The sequence below is a fragment of the Arachis hypogaea genome, chromosome 7, assembly GCF_003086295.3.
Source record: "Arachis hypogaea cultivar Tifrunner chromosome 7, arahy.Tifrunner.gnm2.J5K5, whole genome shotgun sequence".
Taxonomy (NCBI): domain Eukaryota; kingdom Viridiplantae; phylum Streptophyta; class Magnoliopsida; order Fabales; family Fabaceae; genus Arachis; species Arachis hypogaea.
Genome location: NC_092042.1, coordinates 1,038,652 through 1,059,286, shown reverse-complemented (window position 1 = coordinate 1,059,286; position 20,635 = coordinate 1,038,652). Strand labels below are relative to the sequence as shown.

The 20,635-nt window shown below is 28.9% G+C and overlaps 2 protein-coding genes across 4 annotated transcripts; both read right to left on the bottom strand.

Annotated features, from left to right (window-relative positions):
• Nucleotides 1–8,286: 8,286 nt before the first annotated feature.
• Nucleotides 8,287–11,705, bottom strand: LOC112701761 (glucose-1-phosphate adenylyltransferase small subunit 2, chloroplastic). Its single transcript, XM_025752513.2, has 9 exons — nt 11,272–11,705; nt 10,615–10,911; nt 10,178–10,447; nt 9,899–10,078; nt 9,525–9,628; nt 9,320–9,431; nt 9,101–9,199; nt 8,875–8,994; nt 8,287–8,607 (listed from the first exon to the last, which is right to left on the bottom strand). The coding sequence occupies exons 1-9, from the start codon at nt 11,536–11,538 to the stop codon at nt 8,491–8,493; spliced, it is 1,566 nt and encodes a 521-aa protein (XP_025608298.1). The 5' UTR covers nt 11,539–11,705; the 3' UTR covers nt 8,287–8,490.
• A 2,557-nt stretch (nt 11,706–14,262) lies between these two features.
• Nucleotides 14,263–17,441, bottom strand: LOC112701760 (phytochromobilin:ferredoxin oxidoreductase, chloroplastic). Of its 3 annotated transcripts, none has more exons than XR_011863557.1 (9): nt 17,059–17,441; nt 16,576–16,692; nt 16,153–16,247; nt 15,792–15,885; nt 15,566–15,697; nt 15,364–15,468; nt 14,963–15,029; nt 14,733–14,870; nt 14,263–14,628 (listed from the first exon to the last, which is right to left on the bottom strand). XR_011863557.1 is itself a non-coding variant. In XM_025752511.3 (9 exons), the coding sequence occupies exons 1-9, from the start codon at nt 17,308–17,310 to the stop codon at nt 14,609–14,611; spliced, it is 1,035 nt and encodes a 344-aa protein (XP_025608296.1). In that variant the 5' UTR covers nt 17,311–17,441; the 3' UTR covers nt 14,263–14,608. The 3 variants fall into 3 exon arrangements, 1 of the variants encoding a protein (XP_025608296.1); XR_003153849.2 differs by having other exon boundaries at nt 14,733–14,858; XM_025752511.3 differs by having other exon boundaries at nt 14,733–14,901; nt 14,979–15,029.
• Nucleotides 17,442–20,635: the final 3,194 nt, after the last annotated feature.

The following is a 20,635-nucleotide window of genomic DNA, read 5'->3' as shown; positions in this document are numbered from 1 at the left end:
AAGGACATAAACTGAGGGTCCCAAAACCGATCATTTCAATTTCTTATATCTCTTTCTAATTTCTATACTCTCTCTCTCTCTTCTCTTCTCTCTATACTCTATTCTATACACTATACTATATTCCAATACCATCATGCTCTTCTCCTCCAAATAAAATACTCGTATTTCTATCAAATTCGTTTTAGATAACGGTTAGAGTCATTAAAATTTATTATTTTTATTAGATAAAAATTTACGTAGAGTCAATTTTATATGAAGTTGATGATTAAAAGTTTTTAAATAAAAATTCAGCCAAATCAGTTAAATCATTTAACCGCTTTTAATCATCAATTTTATGTAAAATTAACTGTACATCAATTTTTACTTTTTTATTATTATTATATAATATTAAAAATATAATTATTAATGTTATATAATTTACATTTTTTAGATAAGTAATTTTATGATATATTATCAAAGTTTTATATTTAAAAAGTTTAGGATTTAATTTTTAGTTAATTTTAAAAATAAAAAAATAATATAAAATAACTAAAAAAGATCTATATAAAAATAAAATAAATTTAAAATAGGCTCTTATTTAAAGAAAAATATTAGAAATATAATCATTAATATTATAATTTTTTTAGCTTAAATTTTTAAAATAATAATTTCATGATATTTAGTCATTAATTCGATTTTTTTAATTTAATAATATATTTTATTTTATATTTTTAAATATTAATAATTAATTGATATTTAAAAATGATAAATTTTTATAATTCTCTAATATTCTCCTTAATTATATTGTACTACTGCTATTTATTTCAAAAATAATAAAACAAATCAATTCAAGATAGATTAAAATTTAATTATAATTTATTTTATTTTATATTTATTTTTAAATTATTATTAATAAAATAATTGAATAATATTAAATATAATAAAAATATAATTATAAATGTTATGTATCAGTCAACGGTATAATTTGAAAACACTAAGAAATTTAGATGATAATGAATAAATAAATAATATTAATAATTTAATAATTAAAATTTTGAATAATAATAGTTGATAATTATGAAAAAAAATTGTTATATTTTTTAATAGTTGTCAGTTGTTAATATATACCTTTTGGTTATGAATGTCTATGGTTCTTTACTTAAGTTCAAAGTATAAGGTAATTATTCGAATGATTTTATATAAAGATAATAATTATTAAAATTTTAACATTTATTATATTAAATCATTTATAAATTTATTATTATTATTTATATATAAAAAAATTATTATTTAAGTAGTCACTTAAGGATAAAGCCAACTAAAATCAAGGAAGTGTTAATTAATGAGGTCAAAAGTCTAAGTCAAAGAAAATATCCAATACAAATACACATTAATATATTTAATTAAATGATTTAATATAATATATCTTTCATGAAAACATATGGACAGCCACCGTCTAGGTATAGAAAACTAAAAAACTAACACTGCTGTAGTTGCTATTAGTTAACCACTTTTTTATGCTGTTTAAAAGCATGAAAAATGTGAGACTTATAAACTAATAAAAAAGCACAAACATGTTTAATAAATGAGAAATTAAAGATGCTGGACCCCAACATCACATAACACAAACTATAAAAGAGTAATTAGGTTGCGTTTGTTTAGAGAGACAAATCGAATACTGAAATATAAATACAGAGATATAAAATTATATCTAGTAGAAAAGACATGAATAAAAATAGTGTATCTAGAGACACCGAATTAGTATATTTTATATTTATCTTAACAGAAAAAACACAGAGACACTAATAAAAGATACAACTTATTTTTCATTTTTTTCATTATTTTTGTTAATTTTTTATAATTATATATTTTTATTATTATATTTTTTATCTCAAATTTTTTAAATAAAAAAAATGAGAATAAATTAGATTTTCATAATTTGTTCTAGTTTATCACCAAATAGAATACAAAAACACAATTTTGTGTCTCTGTCTATCAATATCCTATCCCGTTCTCAGTGTCTTATCATGTCCTGTTCTCGTAAACAAACGCAACTTTAAATCTTGAAAAAGAAATTAATGTATCGAAAAAATTTTATAATAAAAAAATTTAGTCAAAATTAACCAGAATTTATTTTTTTAATATTTATTAATTACTATAATAATTAATAAATATTAAATAAAATAAATTTTAACTGTTTTTTTTGTTGTTGTTTCTCTAACATTATAGTTTGTATTTACATAACTTTCACACACGTGATGAATTGAATCAGAATTAATATTATTATTGAAAGAAATATTACGGTAAAAATTCAGGTACAGTCGATTTCACGTGAAGTTGATAGCTGAGAACTAAATAAAAATTTTGTCAAATCAATCAAATCATCTAACGGCTTTTAGATATCAATTTTACATAAAACCAACTACACCTGAATTTCTACCAAATATTATTACATTGATTTAGCGAAAGTCTTACAGTTTTAAGTGTTGAGTGACATAGTCTCTTGTGCCACAAATCAAAAGAAGAAAATTGTAATGAATAAAGTGTAGGATTAGAGTCTGTAATAGGATTTTGAAAAATAGTGATACTCACAAACTTGCATAATCCATCTTTTTTATATCCCTGCAAAAGTATCTTGTTAGCAAATTCATATTTAATTACACATTGAAAAGCGTAAAATTAAAAAAAATATATATCTTTTACAAATTTTGACACACTAATTAAATTATTTATAATTTCAGAAATGTGTATTAATTTTTGAAGAAAAAATCACTTTTTAGATTCTAAAACATAAATTAAGAAGTTACCAATATGTAGAATAGGAATATTTTCACCATTTTCAAATTGGACTTGGTCATCTGGTCCATGGTCCATTGTATTCAATTTCAGCTGAATTTGCTTGGAATGAAACTGATTATGCTACGTATATATTAAAATTAGTCAATAATATAAAATATATGTTAAAATATAAATATATATTAAAAATAAATTAAATTACATATATATTTATATATAAATATATAGACTAATTTTAGTATACAAATAAAATTTTTGAATTGCGGGACATGATCACATTCTCTACTTATGGCAGTGAATAAGTCTCTAATTTTGTATTGATTATAGTAAGCAATATTTGATAGTCTTCATCAAAGTCTTATTAAATAATTTTAATGTGTTCTTCAGTTGAAAGAGGATTTTCCAAAGTTGTAATAAAATCTGTAATATGCTTGATTTTAATGATTTAATTTGTTGGGGTTAATTTTTATTGATGTATTTCTATTATAATCGTAGAATTTTTTTGTGTCTTTAAATGGGCTTGCCTAATAAACACAACTATATGCTATATGGTATGAAGTGCACATATGATATATGCACAATATTAATTATATTATTTAAAACAGGTGTAGTGCATGCCATATTGCCATATACAAATAGAGTTTCGTTAGAGAGATAATAGACTATTTATACAATATGTATAATAGATTAATGAGTGACAAAATGAATATCTTCCACTTTAATACCATGTTATAATATCACTCATCTCAAAAGCTTCAGTTGATAGAAAAAAATAACACTAATGGTTATATCTCTAATACTCCCTAAACCTCCATTGTACACATTATACAAATATTTCGTTGACTCCTCATACTTTTTCATACAAATAACATCATTATTGCAAGAATTGGAAGTGATTATTAATCTATTATTTATTTATGATATTATTAATATTAATGTGTCAATAAATAGTATTTATTTCGTGTATTTTTATAATAATACGTTATTACAAAGGCGACTTTTTATTTTATTTTACATTTTTTTTTGGAAGTATATATAAACAAAAATGTAACTTTTGAGTTTTGAATATGGTCATCGGTAGAAGCTGCATATATATTCGCATTCGAGGCCATATTGAAGAGAAGAAAGAGACAAGAGAGGAATATGATGATGTCTACATATCTGAACTTTCATAATTTTTTTCATTTTAGTACTCATTTAATTAGAACACAAGCAAGTCAAACATTTCGTTACAATATTTTTACATAATAATATTTTATTATATTAAAAATAGTAAATTAATTTTTTGTAATCATAAACCTTTTAAAAATAGAATTAAATTTTGATACAGCATAAAATTATTATTATATAATGTCATATTAGTAAAAATAACTACTTTCTATATTAATCGTATGTGAATAATCATTCAAAATAGAGAATGATTGTGATTATACGAAAATGTGTAAAATATTTTACACTATTAGTACATTAAAATTAAATTCTTATAAATACATAAAATGAGAGATACATTGAAAAATTATAACAAAAAAATTTATTTTAAGTTAGAAATAATGTAATTAAGCAGAATTTGTAAGTATATTGCCAAATTGAGTCTTGTCTATTGATTTGATGAAAAAGGTTTCTTCTTTAGCACCACTTGTAATAGACTACATTATTATTAGCCTTGCTTTCCACATTTAGTTGGTCTTCATTCTAAATTTCCAATTAACTTTTGCACTATAATCATTATTCAAGGAAAGCACAACAAACATGACTGAATGTTCCCGTTTATTAATTTTATTTTAATATTTTACCATGAGAAAATCTTGGAGAGTGAGAGCAATAAGCGCTAATTAAAGTATAACACTTTTTATTTTTTATATTGGGTTGAGAATAATATTATTTTGGATCGTAGATTATTGAGGTGTTATATTTAAAAGTGACATCGATTAATTCGGAGTATAAAAATTGAACTCTTCTATTTATGCGAGGTATAAAAATTGAATCTTTCGATATACTTAACAAAAATAAGATACAAAAATTAGATCTAATAATTTCTGTACTTTTTATATTTTTAAAAAACACTCAAAATTATGATGTTAAAAAATAAGTGAAAATTCAAGTACAGTTGATTTTATGTGAAGTTGATAACTGAGAGTGTTGTTAGATGATTTAACTAATTTGACTAAATTTTCATCTAACGATTTTCAACTATCAACTTCACGTAAAGTCGACTGCACGTGAGTTTTTACCAAAAAAATATCACTCATCTCACATTCACCCAAAAAAATATTAGCCAAAGTATAAGCGTGAAATTTACTGTCCCCTCATTTTTGTGCCACTATTATGACCACAAAACATATGATTTATAATGATTATTAATCCATCCACAAACCACAATCGACCCTATATAGAATCTAGAGAAAAAGGTCATACTCTAGATCATGCCTTCAATTTGTTGCTAATGTCACTAATTATTTTTCTTGCTTCAACTTGGTGTCTACTCAAGCACATGCATAACGGCGCAAACATCAATAAATTGCAACTCTTTACTCTTGGACTTTTTTCTCTTATAAGTTGAAAGCTTGAATAATTAGGAAATTAATCACTTGCATATTTGTTTACTTAATTACACGGGATAGTTAAACAAAGATCACTTGGTTTATTTGTATTTTCATATTTTGTAATATATTCATTTAATTAGATTATTAGATCTGAATGAGAGATTATTTTTCAATCAAAAATATAATGCTCTATATAAACTTTAGGAAGAAAAAAGTGTAGGACCTTTTTACTTATCCAAGTCCGTCATTGGACCTGGTCTCTTCCCTTTTACATCATAAAATCTTCGTGAAGTCAAGATTCTAATCCTATCAACTTTACTTTTTTCTTCTTTGAAACTTCAAATAATATATATATATATATATATATATATATATATATATATATATATATATATATATATATATATATATATATATATATATATTCGCTCTTTTATTACTTACTCTTTGTTCAGTCTAACTTAATTGGGCTATTAATCCAAAAAAGGGTTAAAATTAGAATATTTTTAATGGAATGTTTTTAAAATATTATTTTTATATTTTTAAGAAATAAATAAATTTAAAATTAAAAAATATATTAAAATTAATTGATAAAATAAAATTAATATTATCTTAGAGATACAGTATTATATTAATAAAAAATTAATAAAATTTTATCACTTATATAATTATATTGATGAAATAATTAAAAATAATATAAAATTCTAACTAAATTAATTAAGGCTAAGTATTAGAAGAAAACAGATTTTACTTTCAATTTTAAATTTTCATTTTATAACATATGATCTCACAAATATTTATACGTCATCTTATAAGACAAAAAATAAAATTGAAATTAGATCTAACATTGAAAATGCTGTTAGTTAAAATACCGACATTAATTAGCTAGGTTTTATTTGTCATATTTTGCAAAATAAAAGTGTTTAATAACAAAAAAATTAATAAAAATAATCAAAATATATTTTATTTAATATTCATTAATTATAATAATAATTAATAAATATTAAATAAGATATTTTTTTGTTTCTCTAATATTATCCTTTGCAAAAATTATTTGTCAAATTTGAGGAAAGAGCAACTAACTAGGAATGTTTCATGGGTGGTGAACAATATAATGACTACTACTCTTCTTTATTTATCAACTCTTTCTTTTTAGTAGTTCTTATTTCCTTAGCTTCCCTTTAATCACTAGCATAAGGTAATTTTGAAGTAAAATAATTTATATTGATAAAAGTTTTCTACCCTTAAAGATGCACTTGTTGAGAAATATGACATTATCATAATTCTTCAAATTAAAATTTCAAATAAATATTAAAATTATTTTCCGAAAAATAAAACATAATTCAAAATCTGCCATGAATTGAAGAACAATCACTACAATGGCAGAGTGGTTGTCCTCGTTTGACTAGTTTGTCATATATGGTTGAACAATGGAACATTATTTAAAATCTTCAAAGCTGAATTATGCATTGAAAATATGATACTATATAACAAACAAAATACCTAATTGGATAAATAAATTCCTAACCATAAAAACATTCAATTGGAGAAAAATTATATACGTATTATTAAATAATTGATAAGAAATAAAAGAAAAACTATGTTGTTCACACACACATATATACACAAAAGATATTGTAAATATAATTTGTTAAGGAAAATATAGGGTACCAATATATTATCTGCCAACTTATTGCTAACAATGATTAGTTATTATATTTTAAACACATATATAAAGAGAGACATCCAAAAATATATCTATAAAGACACTTCTATTAAAACATAGCTATAAAAAAGACATTTTTATTAGACACATCCACAAAGACACTTTCATTAAACACAATTATAAATAAGAGTTGGCAGATGTTGGCAGAAATAATGTTGGTAACGTAGCGGATTGATTTGTTAATTAAAAACAGTGAGAGAGACACATAAAGTACGCTTAGAAAGTTACCACTCAGACAGCTTTAGATCTTTTATAGATGATATGATGAACACTTTACTGACTTGGAGAGAAAATAAAAAACCTTTATGTGTGTAGAAAAACACTATTTCTACACCCCATTTTTAATATTTTCCACTACTCATTCTTCTTTTTTGGTTCTTTAATATCTTCTCACATTTTAATTTCTTTGTCACATTTTTTTTCCCTATTACATTCTTCTCATTCTTTTTCCAACCTATTATTACATACTCTTTTGTCTCTTTTTTATATAGTTATCAAATTTTTTCTTCTAAAAAGTCATTATAACTTTTTAAATTTTTTTTTTTGGAAGTTACATATTTTTCTGTTTAAACAGTGAACATAAAGGATTTTCTTTTTGGACTTTAAAGTGAAGCTCTTGAACGGATCTGGTCCAGGCTACTTAATTTATTTTGGGCCATTCCTGATTAGCCTAATTTGGGTTTGGGTTAGTTAATTAGAATTTTGAGATTAGATTTCCATTGTTCCTAAAACACCTTGTCTTTGTAATAAAAATTAGTTAATTTGTTTTTGGTCTACTCTTTTGGGACCTTCATCTTTTTGGAAACAATTGAGTAACTTTTTTTTTGGAAGGGGTAACTAAGAAGGCCATAAACCCCTTTTTTTGTTTAGGCCCCGAGGAATACCAAAAAATAGAAGGCCATAAACCCTATAAAAAAACTTTATTTCCACTGCCTCAACGAACACAAACACAAAGGAAATGCCAATAATGCCCCTTTCGTTGTGTTCGTTACTTAATCTGCAAGTCTCTACGGCGTCGTTTTGGAGGTCGGAGATGGCAGGAATTACGAGCCCGAAGGCCTACTGAAGGGGAACCTCGTCGATTGGAACACTGCTGAGTAGAGGGGTTACTGAAGGTGGCAAGAATTTGATGGCTAAGGCCGCCGATCAGATTAGGGATTTGGGGAATCTGAATCTCAACCTGAGGTAGGTTTCAAACCCTATTATGGCAAATTGTGGATCTTTGCATACTCATACTAGTTATTTATTCGTGTTGGAATAAAGAAACTTTTATTTGAGTGGAATAACGAACTTTACAGCGTTGATGACTACTCCAAAAGAGGGTCCTCTCTTTCCCGCCATTTCTTACTTACTACTTACTACTTACAAAGCCCCTTTGGCAAAAACAAAAACACCCATGCAAAAACAAGAAACATTCATTGCTAAGCTATGCCTTTCACATTCATCTTAGATGACAGTTCCACTTGGAATCAATGCATCCTTGATTATTGTCACAATCCCACTTTTTATGAAGTACCCATCTGTTTCCCTTGCAGCCTCTTGCACATTGTCGCCGTTTACGATCTGAATCACAACATTGCACCTAAAAGTTAGTTACATTATCTAAAAACAAATAAGGGTAGAAAACTCATGTGTACAATCTTCTACAAAGGCATTTGATTTGGAGACTGTCGCATGACACAAATACAGAACAAAGTTTTCTATCTCTGTATGTTGTATCCTGCGACGTTGCTAAACGAGGACTTAGTGTACTAAGTTCATCAGATTATATACAAAACTATGAAAGCAACAACTTTTGAAGATTAATAGGACAAAATGGCATATGTTTACCTTGACATTTTCCCCAATGCGTGCATTCTTGTCAATGATTGCCCTTTTGATATGAGAATTCTTGCCAATACCAATTGGAACACTGCCTTTAGCCGCCAGGAACCTCTTGTCAGCCTCAGTCTGGAAACACAAATCACAAACAAATATTGAAGTTAGAACTCATAACTGCCAAGCAGAATTCAGTGTTGCAACTTTCATAACAGGCTTTACTTTTTAGCCATATTACCTCATAGTAATCAGCCCCCATTAACAATGTGTCTTCAATGATTGCACCTTCTGAAATGCAAGATCGTAGACCAACGACAGAGTGATGAATTTTGCAGTTCTACAAACAAAATATAGACAAGGTTAGTTTCCAATAAATGAACTAATCTCACTGTATACATCAGCCTCGTGTTCATAAGAAAAAAAAATCGGTAGGTCACTATTGTTCTATTCAGCTTACCTTAATAACACATCCTTCACCAATGACACTATCTGTGACATCTGCATCAAGCATCTTAGATGGAGGCAAATATCGTGGTTGGGTGTAGATTGGGGATGAACGATCATAGAAACTGCAATCAATATGCCGAAAAAGAACATGAAAATGGCATAATTGAAATTCATTGAAAGTAGAATGATTATATCAAATGGCCATATATGTTCACCTGAAGTCTGGAACCGGCTTTTTAGTGATTCCCAAATTGGCATTATAGAAAGCTTCAATGGTACCAATGTCTTCCCAGTAGCCATCGTACAAGTAAGCTTGAACCTGCGAATATTTACAAACATAACATGAGACCCTTGGAAAACGAAGCTCTGAAAACGTTTAGAGATTTGCTAAGAAGGTTATACTACCAACAAACAATAGCAAGACATTTGCTATAACAAAAGTTTCAGCAACACATAGTCATGCTGAGTCCATGAAAAACAAATTCTTTGCATTTTATATTTATGCTATAAGCTTCTCAAGTTATACCCTGTCCATACATGGAAATAACAGGAAACCTCTTAATACTAAATACATGGAAGGAACACATACTCTCATTCCAATAGAAGTTGCACCAGGAATCACTTCGCTCCCAAAGTCATTTGCACCGGGAAACTTGTCACGCAGCAGGTTTAACATCACATCTTTGCTGACCACATATATACCCATGCTAGCAATATAAGGCATTTCCTTTGCTCTCGCATCATCAAGACCCAATATAGTGGTATCAACCTAGCAGGAAAAAAAAATGATAGAAGCAATCACTTTAACCGACTGTGCAGATAACAATTGCAGAAAAAATTATATTCATTGCACATTGTATATGCTTACCTTCATAGCTCTCAACTGTTCTCCTTTTGGCTTTTCTGCAAATTCGATTATACGCCCCTCCTCATCAATCTTCATCAGACCAAATGCAGTGGCACGCTTTTCATCCATTGGCAATGCAGCCACAGTGATATCGGCATCACTTTCCCTGTGGGCTTGGATGAATTTCTCATAATCCATCCGATACAAATGGTCACCAGCCAAAACTAAGAATTCCAAAACGTTGTGCTCCTCAAAAAGCCATAAGTATTGCCTCACAGCATCCGCAGTACCCTGCAATGATGAATGATGACCTTAGATTTGTTGAAATATCACATGAAGTGCCAAAGTTCTAAAATACAAGATGATTGTAACAAATTCATTTTCAAAAGCATAACAAAATCAAAGGAATTAGCACAATACACAGGATTCCACATATGCAGTCAAGGTTGTGATTTTACCTGGAACCAATTTGGATTCTCAGGACTCTGCTGGGCTGCAAGAACCTCAACAAAGCCCTCATTCTTGTAGCCACCCATGTTGCTTGCATAGGCACGGGAAAGGTGCCGGTTAAGGGATGCAGAATTAAACTGTGTAAGAACATAGATCTTGGACACATTGCTGTTTAGGCAGTTGCTAACAGGAATATCAATGAGCCTATAGTTTGCTCCAAGAGGAACAGCTGGCTTCGCCCGCTTCTTGGTCAGCGGATACAGCCGAGTCCCAGCACCACCTCCAAGTATAATGCCAAGAACACTCTAAAGAAACATAATCATCAAAATTCAAAGCATGTTACTTTGCAATCACCAGTGAAAAAACAGAGCCATGAATATCGATCAATCGAAGACGATAGTGTCTACCAAGTTAGCATCATATATGAATGACAAAAACAACCTGATCCAATTTAGAAACCAAAAAATTCTCTACCTTTCATCCTATATATAGAGTGATCGTAATTCGTAACATTATTAAGCAAATGAAATGAAAATTAAGCTCCAATTACACATAAACCACATTCTAGGTCAATGATATAACAAACATGAGATCGTAAAAGATCTCATCTTTACACAAATTGTGAAAAGAGTAAGAAAGAAAAAGAAGTGGCAGTGAAAGCTCACTCTGCTAGCATCGGGATCAAGACAAGTTTGAGAATTCTGTGAATCAGAAACGGCCTTGGGAGTGACAATCAGAGGATTGCGGGTGCAGGTTGACGTGCGTGACGCGGCGGAAAGAGAAGAAATCTTGTCGCCGGAAAGTTGTGAGGAGGAGAATGAGAGGGAGCGTGGGATGCACTTTCGGAGTGCGGCGTTGTTGGAGGCAGAAGGAGAAGAAGAAGAAGAAGAAGAAGGAAGCTTGAGAACGCCGATGGCAGACATGGAAGCCATTGGTGTGGTTGTGTTGTTCTTACAGCTCTCACAGAAAATTGCGAGAGTTGTGTGAGTGAGTGTGTGGCTATCAATGTGTTTTCTTCTTCTCTTTCTTACTCTCCATTTGTGATCCAGATATTTATAATTTTTTTATATTTAAAATAAATTACCATAATAATATAATTATAGCAATCATGTTAGATCTTAGATGTATTAAAATAAATAAATAATATAAAAATAAATAAATAATATATATTTATACACAATATATGCTGATTGAATTTTATAGTTGATTTGAGTGTATAAATAATATTTTTATAAAAACGTCTAAAATGTTTTTTTTAATGATATTTTCTAACAATTAAATTTTAATATATGTAATCGATTAAACCGTATTATTTCTGTCATAATTAAATTGGACAAACCGATTTGACCAAAAAATTGATGAACTAAATTTAAACCGATATAAATTAATATTTTTTTATAAAAATACAATAAAATGACTAAAATACTCATATATATATATATATATATATATATATATATATATATATATATATATATATATAACCCTAAATCTTAACCCATTGCTACTTAGAGAAAAAAAAAAGGTTAAAATTTATGTCAAAATTAATATATATAAGAGTATTTTGTCATTTTCTAAAATAAAAGTATTGTAGTTATTTTTTATAAAAAATAATATTAATTTAAATTGGTTTAAGATTTAGTTAATTAATTTTTTTGTCAAATCAATTTGTCTAATTTAATTTTAATAAAAATAATATAATTTAATTAATTATATGTATTAAATTTTAATTACTAAAAATATCTTTAAAAAATATTTTAAATGTATTTATGTGAGTGACTCCTTTTTATAATTATATAATTGAAGGCTGATCATACTAAATTATACACACATGCATAAAATCTAACCATCAAAGAGAGGAGACTGAATTAGTTTCATAAATTATATATTTTAGAATTGGTAAAAAATCACGTGCAATATAACATGAAGACGATTGTAAAAATCGGTAGATAATTTAATAAATTTAGTAAAAAAGACCTGGTATTATTAATTAATAATGCATGCAAATTATGTCCTTATTTTTTAGTTTAAAATTATGTATTTAAAGACTTATTTCAATTTTTTTTCCCTTATCATGTCTCATATTAATTTGATTCGAATCACATTGGTTCAATGGTAAAACTTTCAATGCATGAATATTAAGTTTTATTTGAACGAGATGAACTACTTAAATTTTAGCGATACGTTATATGGTTATTATGGTATATATTAAGAGTGATATTCATAATTCATACTACTCGATCGTTATGTATATAAAAGTGGTACATATATTTATTTTTTTAATATTTACTAGATTGAGATACTTATTGTATTTATTTGTAGGAGTGACTCATTTTATTGAAAACTTGTGTTGACACATTGTGGTAAAACGACAATGAACATTTGGCATGATAGATTGGCAAGTGGAGTGAAAATAATAATAATATAATTGGTTGGAGGAATGAAAGATGATTTGTGTATTTCCAAAATTGATTTTGCAATTTACACCGTCCTTTTAATTTCAATTAGGACAAAGACAATAATACAACAAGAGAGGCTTTTTAATTTCAATATGGTACCGGAACTTCTAACAGACGTCGTTATGGGGGAGGGAGGGGAATGACGAGAGTGTGGTGTCAGTGACCACCCAACTCGCACCGTGCGAGTTCCACTAAGCAAATCTCACCGTGCGAGTTCCGTCCAGCAAATCTGACCGTGCGATTGCCACCACCGAAGACACGTGTCGCGTAGCAGGAGCCACCCCAATTCGGTGCCCTTATAACAGCTCCCTCACTCATGCATTAACTTCTCTCACCCTCCGAGACATCACTCTCCCAGCTTTCGTTTTCAAACCTGAAGCCCCCATTGTTATTCATCTTCCTCCTCTCATTTCTGCATGTTTCAATACATGAAAGAATGCCCAAAAAAAATAAAACTAGAGATGTTGATCGACCTGAGCTTCATATCATGCATTATCTCAGTCACTCTGATTATGTAAGTTTTTTTTTAAGGTTTTTAAATTTTTTTATTTAAAAGTATATTGCCTTTTATTTTTATAAAAAAGATATTGATTTTTACATAAGTCAACAAGTAGAAGTGTAGAACCCGTTCTTCATCCTTTTGTAGTCTTTTAGACTCTTTTTACTGCCTTATAATCGATCATCTTATTATATCATGATTATCATCCATCCTTTAGACTCTTTTTGAAGAAAAAAGGTTTGTTAAAAGATTTAAAGGTTAAATTTATTTACTCAATACAGCGAATGAGGTTCATTTTATTTTGGATTCATTTATGGACGCTAGTTAAAAGACATGAAATAGAAAATTTTAATTCTTTCAGAATATTGAAAACTTAAAAAGAAATGATGTTATTTTCTGTTTATAAACTAAGAGAACACTGTTTTTCATAGGCCCGAGGATATTTATAATCAAGCCCTCTATTATATTTTACATGTATATATCCAATTGCAGAGAACAGCCCAAAATAAAATAGTAGAGCCCATATTGTTCCACGTACAAAAATATGAACATACCAAGCACGTTTCTAAATTATGACAGGAACAGATTTTGTAGGTAGCATTCAAAATTTCAAATCAAATAACTCAAATTATTTGCACCAGTGTGGGGTGTGTTCAGCTGAAATTAGATTGTGTTCCAGGACTAAAAACAAGGAGAGATTACACGAATCAAGTGTTATATTTATAAATATATGTAGAGCAGCAGATAAATCAAAATTTCAGTGTGTAATTTCCTAGACTACAAGGGTGCTTAATTTTGATTTTAGCCCATAATATACACATAAAAACATAGCAAGAAGAAAAGAAATTACAAGCGAGTGATAGCTGATTTAACCAATCAGCAAGACAGCAACTGATTTAGGGTGTTAACTGTTGACAAAAATTGCAGTCGCAACCCGAGTTTTTTGGCTTGCGTCACCTCGATCACTGCCTCTAGTTTCTTCCTCGTCTCTACTATCTCAATGTCTGTATTTTTTTTTCCTAGGAACGATTACGAAAGGCTTCCCTATGGTATAATTCCTTCACCTAAAATACTCCAATGATGCCAATGGAGCAAAGATAACAAAAGACTCTAATAAGAGACTGAAAGAAAGCAGCAATAGGACGAAACTTGGTTCAAAAGATATTACCAAGGAATTCTCCTCTCTCGTCCCATGGGCGATTTTCAAAAGACTTCCCAATAATGCTGCCTTTATTATTCAGATCACCATCCTTCGAGCAGTAGTGCGGAAAATAATCGTTGAACGTTTTGCTGCCTAGTACGTCAACTCCATTAAAGAGAAAGCCTCTTAGCAAATCCTATGGGATAAAACAGGAATTAAGGATCCGTAGCACTAGGATGTAACAGAATAAGACTAACCTCAAATTTGGTCTACCTTTGCAAGTGTTTCCCCAATCAGTTTCTTCAAAACACTCTGTCCAGGATCCTACTCACCAAATTTTTTAGGTAATAAGAATTAGACATGGACATACTAAAACGCAAGTTCTTGTTAGGTTGGTTGATCAGTGTGTAACAGTTCAAAACTTGAACTGAAAAGCATCCATTTTATTGTTTGAAAGACAGTGGATGTTTCCATCATATACAAGCAAGACCATAATGTTTATCAAAGTTGTGTAATTCTATTTCATAGGTGGGAAACTGGAAAGTGACTTCTCTCTGAATTATTGAAATCATAAACCATCATAACTATGACATCCATTTATATTCTTATGGAAAATCACCAGTCATTTAAAAAGTCAGAAACAAAATAGGCAAACTACCTTTTCTGCTCTCCACACCAGATATCTATGTTGAGCTTCGAGATTCCGGGAAATCTGGGATTCATCAGTCTCTTTATCGGATTTGCTTACCAACTCCAACCATACCTGCAAGAATAATATTCAAAGGTCAAGAATTAGAAAGCCTACTGAGATTACCCTTAGCAAAACATGATTTATTAATGTACCATGCTGCTGGGATTACCTTGTAATAATCCTTGAATGCAGAATATAGAATTTCATATTTTTCTGGGCTTGAATTGAACTTTGTCCAAATGACAATTGGTGAAAAGAACTTTATAGATTCACTTGTGAGCTTCCCTCCCCATGGAAAAAGCTGTTAAACAGTTGAATGGTTAAATGTTCCTATATTGAAGATACTTTTAGCGAGAATCGTTTCATGAATGTTCCACTAAATTATTTCCAGTTACCTCTGCATATTTAAGGCCAAGAGGAATTAAGCTTTTAAAGTACTTCTCCTTGTAGTGACGTTGATTAATGACATCATGCAAAGGGTTAAGGTCCCTGTAACCATAACAGCAAAGCTGCATTCTTAGAACTTGTGTTCCAATTTCTTTTTTTTTTTTTTTTTTTTTTTTGCTTTGGACAACAATTAGTGATCCGCATTACAAATTTATACATAGTATGTTGTCCTCAATCCTCGGTGTTTGAAAATTTAAAGGGAATAGTTGAGAGTTGAGAAAATTTTATCAGATTGTCAAGATAGAGAACATCATTGATACATTTCCCAGAAGCATATTGCAATAGATATGGAAGAAGATGCCAACTTACAGGACGACAATATTTGTTCTAGCGGTGGTGAAAAAGTTAGCACAAAATATGGGGACATCATATTCTGCTCTTGGAAAGACAGTGAAATCCAAAACCTGCATAAAAATGAAGCACTAAGCATATAGTAAAACTTTAACCTACCTCCAAGATCATCGAATATGAAGAAAGATTTCAGAATACTTCAGTAATGACTTCTCAATTTTATTTTATTATATAATTATAAGTAATCTTCTGCTACTTATTTCCCCGTGGCGTAGTTGCTACTTCAAAATAGCTGTAATATGAGTATATGACTAAGGAGGTAAAAAAGAATACTAATATTGGAGGAAATATGCAGAGACATAGCATTTAAAATATTGAAAGTGTAAAACCAATCATATATCAAATTAGATATGATGCTTAGAAGAAATTTTGAAAAGATACCTGCATGGTTTCTGTCTCAATGATCAAACTCCGTAGAAGCCGAATCTCGGCAGCTTCGAATGATAGCATACTAATCTCTCCTTTACCATCCTTCGGCTCCAGAGAATTATACTTTTCCTAGTTAACAGCACAGGAAAGTGTCATCGAAGGTATAAAACACAATAACACAATTTCAGCTCAAATTATTAGCCATAATTAAACTAAATTTTAAACAATAGTAGCAACAATTATGAATGAAAAGCTCAATAGCACACAAGCTTATAATAATATTTAGTGGTTTAGTAGTTAAATAACTAGCTATAGTAAAACAAATTAATTAAGGCACTAACTAATAATCAAAGTAAAAAGTTGTCGCTGTATATAGGTAGCATAACGGCACAGGATGTGACTGAAACACATAATTAAATGATATAATAGTTTACAGTTAAATTAAATTATATTATATATGATTAACCTAATCCAAAAAAAATTAAAAAGTGGAACCTGTAGAGGCGAAGAGAACAAGTGAGTGTGGCTTGTGGTTTCATCCAAAGCGAAATCGACGAATTTACGATACGACACTGAAAATGTTCGCGTGGAAATGGAAGAAAGTGTTGTTGCTCTCTTCTTGCTGCTGATGCTCCAGTCACGAGTGGAAACACAACAAGAATTTTTTTCGGTGCGTAATAGTGCTGTTAATTGTTGCAGACACAAGCTTGAAGAAGACGAAGAAGAAGAACAACCACCAAGCTCCATTGAAATGAAGGTGAAAAGACGTAAAAACCCCCAGGTTCAGTTTCAGTTTTCGGTTTCAGCTGGGTTTTGTTTTCCGAATTAACCGTTTGTGGAAAATGGAAATGGCCACGATACTATAATTAGAAAAAATCAGAGACATGTGACTGCAAACTCTGATAAGTAACAAATTCTGTTATTTTTTATTTTTACTTTTTTTTAAATTGTTAATTTTTTTGTTACGTAATGGGCCAAAAGGTCAACCCATCATTCTTCATGGTCCAAAATTCTCATCGCTTTTTCGCCCAATAAAATAATGTGGGCCTCTTTCCTCTGGCCCAAACAGATAAGGACACATGTGTGCTTGTGTAGTGCTACTTTATCTATAATTCTGAGATCCAGTAAAAATGAAATTAAATTATATTGTGGTTATTATTTGTTAAATCTAAAACTTTTATTTCACATTAAAATAAAAAATATCGTAGTTAGTATATTCTATTAAAAAATTATGTAACTATGTCATTTTATACCAGCAAATAAATGTGTAATAAAATAATTACACCTTTTATCTTAAGATGGACATAGTAAACGAGAAAGGTTTTTTGTTTTTATTATACAAATTGAAACTTCTTAAAAAGTTAGGACAATCAACATTCAAATTATGTTATGGGATATGAAATGAACTAAAGTTGATTCAATAACGTGGAGGAAGATAAAATTTGAACAGGTCACTACTCCCAAAATATCGAAACTGAATTATATATGGACGTTATGGAATTGATCTCAAGTAGAAACCAGAAATACCTTAACACACAAATTTTATTTTAAAGAATAACTGAAAAGAAAATTAAAAATTAAAATAGATGAGAAATTGTCACTTCCTTGGGTAGGAGGAATCTCTGAAACAAGAAGAGTACGTAGTCTATCAAGTCACGTGCATCTGTCCAAATTGGCCATATGATGATGATGATACACAAAAATTTTACAGTGAAAATAATATTATTCATACATTATTAGTTTTTTTTTGTTTTCCAAAATAATAATAATAATAATAATGATAATAAATTGTACATTAGTTTTTTAAAAGTTATTCATAAGTCATAACTGAAGTTAGTGGTAGCACTCTTTTTTTTTGTTTATTTAAAAAAAAATTATTTTTTTAAAAATAGGAAGACTCGAACTTACAATCTCTAAGTGAGTATAAAAAAATTATGCTATTTGAGTTATAATTTGTTGGAAAAAATAATTTATTTGTTAATAATAAATAAACTTGTGAAAACATAAAAGGACATATCAATAATAATTAAATTTCATTATTAACGAAATTATATTAAAAAAGGTACATTTATTGTTAATTACATAATTACATCCACCAAAAAATAGTAAAAAATACTAAAAATAATGTTTAAATAAATACTTTTGGAACATCTGAATTGAAGGCCCCACACAAGGCAGGAAAAGAGAGTATATCCTAAATTACGTTCCTAATATTAGAAGCTACGAAAATATTGGTGTTTATCCGTTCCGGTGAAAATTATAAGCCCGATAAAATGTTACAAGATAATTAATTAATTTGGTGGCGATTACAAAGTTTACTTTTGGATAGTAACTTCTTCATTCTGGGGGTTGCTGGTTGTTCATACTTGTTTGCATGCTACGAGCCACATAGTTATTTGTTTCTATTGATTCATATATCACTATCCAAAGATGCCTTTGTCAGCCAAAAATCTTATAACGTATACAAGTTAGGAATTTAGCGTCCTGATTGGGAGAAGTTTCTTCCCCATGAAACAAGGAATAATCCATCAACAAATAAAACTCCTCAATCCCATGCAAAAAAGCAAAGACATAAGCTAAGGTTAAATTACCATTAAATTAAAAATTAAAAACATACACACGCATACACGTTATAATTAATAAGCTAATAGCTATTATTATTATTTTTTTTTTTTTGCTTTCAAAATATATAAGGGATGGATGAGAGATTCCATGGTTATTCACTTGTAGCTAAGAGAGTAGTTAATAGAAAAATGTCAGGTTCTATCCTATATATAGCGTTTGATTTAGAACCCTTATGGCTGTCTTTCATTGTTTGCTTTCATGTCTTTGTTTTCTGTTTACCTTTTACTTGCTTGTTTGTTTGTTCTATGGATGTTGTTTAGGGATTATTTATCACAACTTACTTGCATTGCGCTAATTAATTGGGCAGATTTCATTCTCTAGCTATAGACGTTTTCTACATTAAACAAATATTATATATTATGAGTGTTTGTGATTACTAAATTTGATGTCTCCTTGAAATTTCTTCCATCAAATCCTATCCCTTTTTTGTTCCACCAATTACATTTTACCACTTGTACTAGTAAGTATAGTAGTATAACTAATAATGGATTAGTTGAGTTGTCAGCTCACTGAATTGACATGTCTATTTCATCAAACTTCTCTCTGTCCAGATCGTTACACCTTTCATGTGGGTTGAAAGATGAAGTATTCTTTGTAGTAGCGATCCTTATATATCGTATTAACAATTGAAAGATGATCGAAAGAAAATATCTCTATTTGACAGGACTTCTTCCTATACCTATGAATTGGATTTGTTTTTGTCTTTTCCTGAATCTTTTTCATAGTTCGATAAATAATTTGATAAGTCAATGATTTTTTTCATGTTTCAGGATACGGTTAACCAACATGTTAACTAATCGATTCTTTCTAACTTGATTGTTGGTTGTATCAATGCAATGCACTCAATACAAAATTCCGCAAAGTTTAAGAGTCTAATGGATCTTTATAGTATAAGATGAAGGTTCTTCACATGTTATTAATTAATATATTCACTTAATTAAATGTCGGAGATTTGAATCTTGCTTTGTGTATGTAGCAACTCAATGGTCAGCGACAAACTGTGCAGATTTTTGAATAGAGCACAAATTTCTAACAAATTAGTCATTGATCTGTCGGATTAGAAAATACTATAGAAAAAAAACTATTAATTTAAGTAACCAACTTGAATTAGTCAAGTTCTCAACTTACTTATTCGCTTAAAAAAGTGTTGAGAGTTCGAATTCCATTTTATACATATAACAACCCATTAGTCAATAACAAACCGTGCAAGCTTTTAAATAACAATACTAATTATTCGTATATCTCCACATTATAGTGAAATTGTTACAACACATTTACTAAAACTATACTTTTTGACCTTTCTTATCAATAAGCGTTTGATCTAAGATACATAAACCTATATATATATATATATATATATATATATATATATATATATATATATATATAAAATATAAAAATTTGAAAAACAAAAAGGAAGTGTCCAATGCAATGTGAAGAAGCAAAG

Coding starts and splice junctions, on each gene's coding strand:
- LOC112701761 (XM_025752513.2), bottom strand. CDS start 11,538: ATGGCTTCCATGTCTGCCATCGGCGTTCTCAAGCTTCCTTCTTCTTCT. Junction 8,995..9,100: donor TGGGGGCTGATTACTATGAG/GTAATATGGCTA, acceptor TTGTGTTTCCAG/ACTGAGGCTGACAAGAGGTT. Junction 8,608..8,874: donor GCATTGGGGAAAATGTCAAG/GTAAACATATGC, acceptor GTTGTGATTCAG/ATCGTAAACGGCGACAATGT.
- LOC112701760 (XM_025752511.3), bottom strand. CDS start 17,310: ATGGAGCTTGGTGGTTGTTCTTCTTCTTCGTCTTCTTCAAGCTTGTGT. Junction 16,693..17,058: donor TGTTCTCTTCGCCTCTACAG/GTTCCACTTTTT, acceptor GCTGTTAACTAG/GAAAAGTATAATTCTCTGGA. Junction 14,902..14,978: donor TTGGGGAAACACTTGCAAAG/GTAGACCAAATT, acceptor TTTATCCCATAG/GATTTGCTAAGAGGCTTTCT.